The sequence below is a fragment of the Hyperolius riggenbachi genome, chromosome 3 (genome assembly GCF_040937935.1).
Source record: "Hyperolius riggenbachi isolate aHypRig1 chromosome 3, aHypRig1.pri, whole genome shotgun sequence".
NCBI lineage: Eukaryota > Metazoa > Chordata > Amphibia > Anura > Hyperoliidae > Hyperolius > Hyperolius riggenbachi.
Window position 1 is genome coordinate 181,757,803 of NC_090648.1, and position 12,396 is coordinate 181,770,198.

Genomic DNA, 12,396 nt, shown 5'->3' on the forward strand with positions numbered 1-12,396 from the left:
CAGGTACCTTTCTCTCTTGTACCCTCACATATCCTAGTTAAGAACATATGGTACATTTGTGTCAGAAGAAAAGTCTATTAGACTGCATATAATCTACTTATGGTCCGCAATGATGACAGCTTTTTAAGCTGTGTGTTTGATTTAGTAACCTGTAACTGCAATGTTCACAACACTTAAATATACAGGAGGCAGAAAAGGAAAGGACTTGTTGTCAGGGTTAAGGAGGTAAAGTTTAACAACACCACCACCTTGATTAACAGATATGTAGGAGAAATTATTTATGAAAGGTTGTAAAATAATCAGGGCTGTGGAGTCGGTACAAAAATCTTCCGACTTCAACTCCTCAGTTTATGAAACCACCGACTCAGAGTACCCAAAATGGCTCTGGCTCCTCGACTCAGAAGCCCTAGTCTAAGGCCACATACACACATCAGACCATAGTCTTTTGAAAATGAAAGATCACAGACCAATCTTACCACCCTTCATGTAGTATGAGAGCCATACTCTACACAGTCTTTTCTATGGAACTTAACTCCCCATCAGAAAACAATCTTTGCAAGATGCTGCACACACAGATGCTGTACAGACACAAAAGATCAGTATCTGCAAAAGATCTGTTCCTGCCAAAAATCCATTCCTGCAAATTGCAATGATAGTCTATGAGATCTGCAGATCATCATACACACATGATTTAACTGACATTCATCTGCAGATTAGATCCACCAGGATGGATTTTCAGATCTGCAGATGAATGTCAGTTAAATCATGTGTGTATGATGATCTGCAGATCTCATAGACTATCATTACAATTTGCAGGAATGGATTTTTGGCAGGAACAGATCTTTTGCAGATACTGATCTTTTGTGTCTGTACAGCATCTGTGTGTGCAGCATCTTGCAAAGTTTTCTGATGTGGAGTTCAGCTCCATAGAAAAGACTGTGTAGAGTATGGCTCTCATACTACATGAAGGGTGGTAAGATTGGTCTGTGATCTTTCATTTTCCAAAGACTATAGTCTTATGTGTGTATGAGCCTCTATACTTACCAGGGCTATGGATTTTGTACAAAAATCATCCGACTCCCGACTCATCAGTTTATGAAATCACAGACACCGACTCCAACTTCGGCTACCCAAAATTGCACCGACTCAGACTCCTCGACTCCAAAGCCCTGATAATAACTGCTTATGATTTACCTTACTTTATATTATTTTGCGATGATGTTGCAGTTCAAGTGGTTATCACATAAAGCAAGTGGGGGTGGGATGGTGCTTCCCTCCACTAAAAATTGTGTTACACCACACTAAAGGGGCCCACTAAGGGTACCATTTTATGTTGCAATCGATTTTCCGATCCAATAAAACCAATCAGTAAAATCTCAGAAATCATCTATCGTGGGCATAAATGGGTTTAAAATGTATAACTAGTCTGACAATTTCAGATGTAATCAATCTGCATAATGGTCAACCACTGCCAAGGAAGCTGATGGATAATATAATCGTTTGTTGTCAATTGGAAACATCAACACCCTTTAATTTCAACCAATCTGAATGCTGCTATTGGATCGGAAAGTCCATTGCATAAGAAAATTGCACCATTAATGGGCATCTTTAAGGTATAAAAAATGGATTTGTTTGGCGTTTTAGGGGGGGGGGGATACTTCATAAAATATATTACTCTAGTGTAGTAGAATTGCACTGGAAATGAAAAAGAAACAGCCCCAAGTAGCCATGAAATCAGAATTGGCAGCTTCTATCAGAAAATGCAAATAGGAATATATGGCTGTGTGGAACAGTCTCCCTAATGTTAAACATTCTGAAAAAAGAAGACATTTCAAGTCAAATTATCTCCTAATGAATTCACTGGTGATGACTTATTGAAGAGAATGTAAAAATATAGGGAGATGTTCTGGACTGAGGTTGTGTATCTATAATACAGTATAAGCCATTGGAAATTAAAAAAAAAAACAAAAACAAAATGTAAAATGCTAAAGCTGTCAGTATCAGTGAATGTATTTAAAGCAGAACTCCAGGTTTGCAAGTTAAATCATTAGGCTATACGTCAATCTCTGTTAATAAGATTGATTTGCAAAGGTTGTATGTTGGGCGAAAACAATGACCAATAAGCGAGCAAGCAACTCTGAACTATGCGTTTTTTTGGAACATGGCTTAACTTGCAGGGCTCACTAAAAGACAATGCCAAGCGCTAAAGGGGGTATCCAAATCACATACCATTAGTAACTCTTAGCACTCACTCTAATTCAGAAATACTGTACATTATTTCTGCTTCACAAACATTCCAGAAGAAATCAGATTTGACATGAGGCACATGATAACCATGTTAAAGTGTCCAGCCTGATATAAACCATGCTGAAAAGTAGCTCAAACAATGCAATCTGGGATTACAGCTTCTGAAAACAGAGGACATCCACATCTGATACATAAAAATATATGTGCCTGGAGTTGTACTTTAAAAAATACAACAAAAACATATGTTGTGCTGTAAAAACAAGAGGTAAGGTGAAAAGCAGACAAAATGCAATTATGATAAAATCCCCATCCCTGATTTGATATGAATCAAATGTGAGTGAAATATAATGTAAATGCCACACAGATTAAAAAAAAAAAAAAAAAGTTCTATTGAAGAGATCTGAAATACAATCCTTACTTTCTCGTAGGTGGCTTGAGATTCAGCAGGCACCTCCACATAGCTCTCACCACTCTAGGATCAAATCCAAGTCACAGATATTTAATATTTTGCAAGGAGCAGCCAAACAGGCCACAGTGTGGAAAATGTTATCTGTCTCATGCCTTAACCCAATCAGCACTACAACATGAAGGCATCTAAAAGCATTGGCCGGACAGCACCCCAGTCACATCAAAAGAAATTTAGAATAAGAATGTTAAAATTTATGGTTAAAAAATACAATTCATTGCCATTGTAAAAGAAGCAATAGAAAGAATATTCTAAACCCCTTTCTAGCAATAAAGATCACTTCCATCCTGCAGTTACATTTCAGTGTCATGTGATCTCTTCCCAGAATTATCTGGTTGTGGTCAGATCTACTGGCCAACACAGCAAATGCCTGCACACTAGCAGTATGCACTACTGGAGGAAGTTCCTTTACATCTCTGTGGTGTCTGTTTCAGTCTGTGTGCCTAGATAGCCAGGAGAGGCGGAGAGGCCCATTAACCCTTTAATCACAGCCTCTATTTTTAATGTTCTCATTTTCTTCTATGCCTGTCATGTGCATGCAGCATGTCACATGTCTGCAAACCACCATGTGAGTGATTCATTATAACACAACTAGACAAACATGAATACCTACAACAGAGCCTTGCCAGGGATGCTTAGACCTCTCCAATTAGTAACCCTCAATTGACCAAATGACTGCTCTTCAAATCAACACAAATAATGTGTTCCAGTGTGTGCAAAGTATTTTAGTAGCCACTGCAACCAATTAGCTTTTAGATTTTTCATACTGCAGGTTCCAAGGTAAAAATGAAAACGGAAGATAATGACAACTGATGTACTTTTTTTTTTTTTTCTTTTTTTTTTTATAGAGTACTATAAAACGTTACTTATGTTTCAATAAATGTGTAGCATTGAGGAATAATTGGTGTTTATGCACAAAAGACATGTTTTTACATTTCAGATTTGCATTAATGTCACCATTTATATTTTACAATTGTCAATTAATCCAAAGATCTGGGGTTGGAGCTTCATCCATATCAGCATGCATTTTTGGATCAATTGAGTTCTTGCAAAATCAAAGAACACACAATACTACACTAAATTATTACTTATCAAACTAAAATACCTTTTCTGATTTTCCTGAAGGGCCAGCAGCAACTTCAACCATGATGCTCTCACCATTCTGATCAACCCCAATGACAAAGTAAAAAAAATAAAATCTGTATTATATTAAAATGTATATCAAAGAAAACCATTTTCTTCATACAGCAGATCCTTTTAAAGAAAAATACCTGAATGGGTTACGAGCTTTTATTCTGCACCAAAAATGAGAGGGCAGTGCGGCTACAATAAGGACAGTTCTTTCTCCACTTTCATAAAGCAGCCCATTTGTATGTTATAAGGGTAAAGAGGCACCCAGGTAATCATAAAATCAGATTAAAAACAGAAGAAAATTAGAAAAATGTGAGGTGGTTTACCTTAACCTCCTGAGCGGTATGGACGAGCTCAGCTCGTCCATCACCGCCGGAGGCTGCCGCTCAGGCCCTGCTGGGCCGACTTTCTTCAAATAAAGTGCAGCACATGCAGCCGGCACTGTGCTGCCTGATCGCCGCCGCTCTGCGGCGATCCGCCGCGAGCAGCGGCGAAAGAGGGTCCCCCCAGCCGCCTGAGCCCAGCGTAGCCGGAACAAAAAGTTCCGGCCAGCGCTAAGGGCTGGATCGGAGGCGGCTGACGTCAGGACGTCGGCTGACGTCCATGACGTCACTCCGCTCGTCGCTATGGCGACGATCTAAGCAAAACAAGGAAGGCCGCTCATTGCGGCCTTCCTTGTTTATTCTGGGCGCCGGAGGCGATCGGAAGAACGCCTCCGGAGCGCCCTCTAGTGGGCTTTCATGCAGCCAACTTTCAGTTGGCTGCATGAAATAGTTTTTTTTTTATTAAAAAGAAACCCTCCCGCAGCCTCCCTGGCGATCTCAATAGAACGCCGGGGAGGTTAATGAAGACAGTGGAATGTGACAATAAGAATTTATTATGCCCAGGAAACGCATTTCACGGGTCCAAGCCCGCTTCCTCAGGCCAATACAAGTGCCACTTTGCAGACAGCCAGTAGCATTGAGCACCTCCCCATCGAATTTGGAGAGGGCCCCCCTTTCTGGTACCACCTGGTGGACGCCACTGTGATTACCAGTTGGGCTTTTTTACCTGAGAAAGCAACCACATCCAGTCCCGCATGTACACCCCCAGTGGAGTTGGGCTCATTGTCTCCACCTGCCCCAAGTGGTTGGTTGACCCTTCTGCAACCCACCTTTGTGAGTAGCCCTTTTAGAATACATTATTGCTTTCTATTAGCCATTAACGATCTGCAACATTTGGGCTCCCGTTGTCTCTGTGTCCTTTTTCCCTAGGGTGTCAAGACACCCCCACCCTTCTGTATGACAGTCTTCTGATCTGACTGTGCTATGATCTCATGTGTAAGGTTGTTGCAAAAGTTATTCTATCAGCATGTTACCTGCAACTTGCATCTATCCCTGGGAATTGTTTTATCCCAGAGTGAAAAAAATGAAAAGGTGAGTGACAAAGTTAACGACAAAGAACACCTTGAATCTTATTCCTCACCATAACATAAAAAAGTAACCTAAACACAACATACTGGTGCACCTGCTTTAATCTAAGATGCAAGGCCAATCTGTTTGCCTTAGTAACATTTCCATGCATTTCTACAAACGCATGAGTTTTGTTGACCTCAGACAGGCCATTTCACATAGTGAACACTTTATCATGCCCACTAATGCATGTTTGTACTGCAATTTTCAAAAACACTGATGTACACATTTTTCTAGAAATGTATACAGTTAAGTTAGACCAGTGATGGCTAACCTTGGCACTACAGTTGTAACAAAACTACAAATCCCATCATTCATCTGCCTCCCCGAGTTATGGTTAGAGCTGTCAGAGTATTTGCAATGCCTCATGGGACTTGTAGTTCCACCACAGCTGGAGTGCCAAGGTTAGCCATCACTGAGTTAGACACTAATTCATTTCCTCATTGAGGCTAAGTTCTCAGTGGGACGTTAAAGTCGCACGTTAAAACAGCATTTAACGCAGAATAACTCACTGCAATGAAAAATCAATGCCCCATTCAGAGTGCACATGTTACGTTAGTGACTAACGCTGCACGTTAAGTAAAAGTACTGCATGCAGTGCGTTATACACGTTATTAGCTGCGTTGGACTGTTTGCACATGCTCAGTAATGACTTGGATGCATACTTTTCATTGCCTGTATTTTTTACTGTATCTGCTGTATGCGACGGTAACGCTGCGTTGCCACTTTTTGGGCGCGTTGCGTTGTAAGCTTGCGGTGCGACTTTAACGTGGCATCAAAACGCAATGTCCCACTGTGAATCTAGCCTGAGGGATTCACAGAATCTCATTTATACTTTACAAGAGCAATCCCAGGGAAAATTTGCTATAAACATTACAGCCAGCCTACCTGTCACACCATTTTGGCAATTGGACTGAGCAAATGCTGTTCAGCAAGTACCGGTACTTTAAAAAATAAAAAAATGAAAACCCTGAGAATCCCCCATGAGGAGACTAACTAGCCCGAAACCAGTCAGAATTTGACTGCCTACTATAAGTGACAGGAACTTAGCAGAAAAATAATTTATAGTGTGTTTTAATCTCGGACAAATGTACTTCTTACAAGTATGTGTATGCCTTTATTTTAAATTACATTTTACAATTTTTTTGTTATGGTGGTCCTATGCCGGTGAATTTTGGTAACTATTTTCATAACCTTTTGTACCAGAGTACGAGTTAGCACTCTACAGCAAACACTTGGATAGGATTTAACAAGAAAAGACTAACAATTGATACAGATACTACTTGTATGGAGAAACCCAACTGGCACAGTATAGTTTCAAAAACATTCATACCTTCGTGAAGAATGGTGTTATAAAGACAAAAAACACATCATACAGAAGGAGTAGACCCAGAAGAATGACACAAGCCTGCAATAAGGAGAGAAAAAAAAAATATGCATCACAATATAGAATACCAAGTGTTACAGAATGCATTTTAATAAGAAGCCTTTAGATATAAAGAGACACGAACTAAAAAAAACCTCTCTGGATATTTACCTTGGGAGGTGGAAGCCTCTGGATCCTAATGAGGCTCCCCAGTTCTCCTCTCTCCCTCCATTCCAGCTCTGGCTCCCCAGAAACCATAGGCGACAGCCTGTGTCGGCAGTGGCGCAGGAGCGCCTGCAATATTTACCGGTACATTCCCGGGCTCCAGCGCAGGTGTGGCTTTCCAATGGGCACAGGTGGAAATAACAGAGCCAGATCAAGTGAGCAGTAGAGCGGACCTGATCGGGTTTGGCCATTTCCACCTGAGCTTAGTTGGAGATCTGCTACTGTGCTTGCGCTGGCTTGGGGTAGGTAGGTAAATATTTACCTCCCCTTGTGTTGGGGGCTTCAACGGAAAGAATTAAAGTGAATCCGAGATGAAAAACTAACTAACTATGACACATAACTTGTCTATATAGCTTATCTAAAGTTCAGATAGTTTACACAGCAAATCTAGTTGCAAACAGCTTCAACTGTTTCATGTTTGTTTATTCCTGTGATACAATGACAGTGGCCATGTTTTGTTTGTCACATCACACAGGCAAGCTGCAACTGCATTTCCAGCCCTCAGCTCACTCCCCTTTCCTCCTCCCCTCTGCCTCTGAAATCTCTGGCTAGCAACCTCCTCCTCTTGCCCAGGCTGAGCTCCCATAAGCCCTTGCTACATGGAGTGCCAAGGCACTTTGAGCTGTGGGCGAGGCTTGTTTAGTTTATAGGGTATTAGATTAAAAAATTAACACAATTATGGAATGAATAAAAGTTTATCTTGGATCAGCTTTAAAGGAGGAACTCCGGTGAAAATAATGTAATAGAAAAAAGTGCTTTATTTTTACAATAATTATGTATAAAGGATTTAGTCAGTGTTTGCCCATAGTAAAATATTTTAAATCATTGATTTACATTCTGACATTTATTACATGGTGACATTTTTACTGTTGGCAGGTGATGTAGCTGCTGCATGCTTTTTTGGCAGTTGGAAACAGCTGTAAACAGCTATTTCCCACAATGCAACAAGGTTCACAGACAAGAAACTGCCAGGAGTACCACGGTCCTCAGAGTTTCTTGTGGGAGGAGTTTCACCACAATATCAGTCATACAGCACCCCCTGGTGGTCTGTTTGTGAAAAGGAATAGATTTCTCATGTAAACAGGGGTATCAGCTACTGATTGCGATAAAGTTCAATTCTTGGTCTGAGTTTCTCTTTAAGGCAGGGGTCTCAAACTCGCGGCCCGCGGGCCATTTGCGTCCCTCAATACAATATTTTGTGGCCCTCGCCGGCAAAAGCTTTCTTATAGTTCGCGTCAGTGCTCCCAAGTAATCCACCGCATCCCCGCCGCTAAACGAGGGCTGCGGAGCCCCCAAATCGCCCGGGGGGCATTTCCTGGAAGGGGCAGAGCTTTCAGCTTCAGCTCTGCCCCACCTGACGTCAATCGCCGCACGGATCGCCGCCTCTACCCGCCCCTCTCTGTGATGGAAGAGTGAGAGGGGCCACGATTGACTTCAGGAGGGGCAGAGCTGAAGCTGAAAGCTCTGCCCCTTCCAGGAAATGCCGGCGGATTGCTCCTTGGGCGCTCTGCAGCCCTCGTTTTGCCGCGGGGACACAGCAGATTACTTGTAATGGGAGCACTGAAGCAAACTATAAGGTAAAATAGGCAAAATAGTTTGCTTCAGTGTGAATTTGATTTTGAAATAAAAATCAATGCAAGGGACGGTGGGGGGTGGGCGGGAACTGCCGATTGTGAAACCCCTTATGCGGCCCAGCCTCATCCTGACTTTGCCTCCTGCGGCCCCCAGGTAAATTGAGTTTGAGACCCCTGCTTTAAGGGATGGAGGCAGATGGGGGAAGGGAGTCTCGTTAGGATCCAGAGGTAAGTATTTTGGGAGGGGTGGGAGAGGTTAATTAACCAGTTGAGGGCCACAGGCTTACACTCCCCTAGTGACCAGGCCATTTTTTTACAATTCAGTACACTGCTGTTTTAACAGCTCGCTGCAGAGCCACACAAATCAATCTGCCCTGCTTTTGTTCCCACCAACAGAGCTTTTTCGGTTGGTGGTTAAAGGTTTTCTTTTAACCTTCCTGGCGGTACGCAGTTTAAGAGGTTGTGTCCACAGGAGGATTTTTTTTTTTTAAAATAAAGGTTTCGCTATATGCCTAAGCTAGCACTTCGCTAGCTAATTATGTCCCCCGGCAACCAACTAAACCCCCTGATCGCCACCTGTAATATTTACCCCTCCGCGATCCCGCGAGAGCCGCAGCTTCACAATCCCGCTTCACTGTCGCTATGGCGACGATCGGACATGACATCATGCACAGTCCTGATCCTCCCCATAGCGAAGCCTGGAGCTGATTGGGAGGCTGCGCCATCGCGGGATCCCTGGGGGTTACGTATTACCGAGGCACTTGGGGGACATAATTAGCTAGCGAAATGCTAGCTGAAGCATATTGCACAACTTTTATTTTAAAAAATCCTCCCGGGGCCATGCGATCCCCTGCGGCGGCTAGCCCAACATTGTGTCGGGCTTACCGCCAGGGAGGTTAATGCTGGTTAACCAATGTCAATTCTCTCTTCATCTTCAATCTGGTTTCTGCTCTAACCATTCTACTTAAACAGTCCCCACAAAAGTTACAAAATGACTTACTACTTACTACTAAACCTAAAGGCTACTATTATATAATTTTTCATAACCTGTCTTCAGCATTTGACATTGGCGTCAATTCACAAAGCTTTTCTCCAAATTTTTATTATGTGACCCTTCAATCCCTTCATGCCTAAACCAAAATGTGTAACCCTTCCTTGTTTCCAGCATTAGCTGCAATAACTTACCTGCCCGCCTGTAAATTATTGGAGGTGTAAAACTCCACTGGCAAGACTGATGGGGCCATTTTTTATCCAAAGTCTTCCAAATTTGTGGCCACCCACACCTGCGTTGCCACGCTCCTGCCCCCAGCTTGACAACCGCCTATTGGACCATGACTTCCAAGTTGGGGACCGGCCGATACGACACAGGTGGGGGTGGGCACAGTTTCTGGAAGACTTTAGAGAAAAAATGGCCACGGTGGTTCTGCCGTTGGAGGGGACCGAGTTTCAGACCCCTAATCATTTACGTGAGACTGTGCCATCACCTGCTGATCCCAGCAGCATTAGCAAAGCTTTACATTACAGTCTCTCTACAGTTTTTTTTATTCTTGGTACTCTTTAAAACACTTATTAGATGGCTAAACCTCTGTGCCATGGTTTGGAATCTTACTTGTTTTATATTGAAGTTAAATAAAGTCTCCTAAAAAGCACTTTCCCTTTTCAAACATAAAATATACCCTCTCCAAAAGCATAAAGGCTTTGTGCGTAATTTTTTTCTACCACTCAATCCTAAACCATTGCAGGGCCCTAATGGATAGTAAGGGATATAAAAATGTTGAGCCAGTTCTGTCCGATTATAAAAAGGCAAGCAAGCCCAATTTCAAGAACCTTGATAACAGTTAACCTTAAGGAAACCTGAAATGAGAGGGATATGGAGGCTGGCATAGCCATCTTCCAGAGGCTTCCCGTGTCCCTACTGTTGCCACATGAGGAACCCTGGAACAAATCAAATAAGAGCTTGTCAGCTCCCCGCTGTGTATGTCATCATGGTCATACTCCCTGCAGTGTACAGGCATGGCCGCACTGTGACTGCAAAAGTACTTCCCGCCTTGCTCATCTATGAGCAGCTCTGTGCTACGGTACAGGCGCAGTCATACTCACGCAGGTGCAGCCACACCAGCACTTGTGTAGGAAGAGGAGAGCAGTTGTAAATCTCCAGAGGGTCCCCAAGCAGTGGCGGTGGTCAGGAGGAAGACACCGGAAGCCTCTGGAGGATCCAGAGGCTTCCCTCTTTGTAGGCAAGCATATCTTTTTGTTGGCATCTGCTTCAGGTTTTATTTAAAAAGATTATATTGCAGGAAGATCAGGAAAATAACTTTACTCACCTTGAAATTTGGCATTCTCAAGGTTTTAATAAAATTGAGGCAGAATGCAATTCCCAGAATATCCTGAAGTATCCAGATCCACCTAAGAAAGTAATATTGCTGTTAGGCCTGTAAGCAGCAATGAGTAATTGTTAATGCAATTATCTCCCAACATGAAGCTTATAGGACATTTGTTTCTGCACACTTTGTGCACATTTCCACGAGACATGCATGCTTATGCTCATTTGGTATGGGACACTAACAGCTGCACGGTGAGTGGAAACAAGTTATTTATAGCATAACGAGAAATGTGTCACATGAATGTGAAGTGTTGTTCTGTCCTCATTATCACGTGCAGTACCTATCTTCATTTCGGAACACTGCCCAGGTCACCGACAAAGCTATACAAAAGGCCGCCAGGAAGATGAGCCTGACTTCAGCGCTTCTACTGTAAAGTGCAACTCTGTGCAAAACAGAACAGAGAGAGAGCATATGACTAGAACTATTCCTTAGCTTAATTTAAAAAGCATTTTAAATGCCAACATAACATGCAGACAAACCTGCATCTTCCATATGGGATTATCTTGATCAACGCAGAGAGACAGTTGAACATGCTCATGGCAGAGGCCAAGCAAAACACAGCAATGATAACATACACTGAAAAAAACAACAACACAGATCCTTAGTAAGAAGTACAAAATTGTAGGCTGTAACATTTAAAATGCATTTAAGCAGAACTGTGCAACACAAAACAGTTTTAGAAAGATCTAACAATAGAAAAGTACTGACTAAATGTGCTATGAAGTATACATTACTCTTAAAAGCAAATTCCACTGTCATTATAAAATGGTCATAAAAGTAGATTGGTGATGCTCAAGTCCTTTTGTAGTTTAATGCTATTAAAAAAATATCTATTCAGAACCCATGTATTTAATCATATTTGGGCTCCTTGGATTATGAGATGCTCATTGGGCTGTCCAGCCCACTCTTGATATGCTATAGCCTGTTGTCTATCCTGCATCTTTGTATATGTTCAATTGTAGATGTATGGTTGCAGGGTTCACGTTAATAGCTGCATTGTTGTATCTGCTTATGAGACTTTCACCTACTTATGACTGCTAATCAGAATGTGTCTCTGTGTAAGCAATATGATGTAAGTTCATTTTCTTCATGCTCCGCAAAAGTCTTCAATAAAAAAAAAACAAACAAAAAAATCTGAAAGAAAGTCTGAAGTGAACTTAAAACAAAAAAACAAAACAGATATACCCCGAAGGAGAGGGAAGGCTCTGGGTCCTACAGAGCCCCTTCCCAGTCTCCTAACTGTCTCCTCGTTCCCCCCAGGCTCCTCTGACTCCCCTGTTGCGGGAGTCTTCAGAAGCACTCAAGCTCCTGAAGACCGGCGGCGCTGTACTGAGCAAGAGAGGGCACTTGCGCAGTTTGGAACGGCCCGTCTTCGGGAGCCCGAGTGCTTTAGAAGATTGCGGAAGCCAGTGCAACCTGGAAGACTGCTAAAGGGGGAGCCTGCGGGGGAACGTGGGGAGCGGGAGGAGAGTGTGAAGGCTCTATAGAACCCAGAGTCTTCCCTCTCCTTAGGTATGTATCTGTTTTTGATTTGTAAAACTGCTTCAGACTC

The 12,396-nt window shown here is 42.5% G+C and overlaps 1 protein-coding gene across 2 annotated transcripts in view; it reads right to left on the minus strand.

Moving 5' to 3' along the window:
- The window catches only part of SPPL2A (signal peptide peptidase like 2A), an 88,524-nt gene that overhangs the window by 15,003 nt on the left and 61,125 nt on the right, over positions 1-12,396 (minus strand). The window contains exons 7-12 of one of the 2 annotated variants that reach the window (XM_068275396.1): positions 11,324-11,420; positions 11,125-11,226; positions 10,785-10,866; positions 6,629-6,703; positions 3,819-3,875; positions 2,666-2,719 (exon numbers count right to left, since the gene is read on the minus strand). In XM_068275396.1, coding sequence (XP_068131497.1) covers positions 2,666-2,719; positions 3,819-3,875; positions 6,629-6,703; positions 10,785-10,866; positions 11,125-11,226; positions 11,324-11,420 — 467 coding nt within the window. The remainder of the gene's footprint in view (positions 1-2,665; positions 2,720-3,818; positions 3,876-6,628; positions 6,704-10,784; positions 10,867-11,124; positions 11,227-11,323; positions 11,421-12,396) is intronic. The other variant, XM_068275397.1, reaches the window with a different exon arrangement.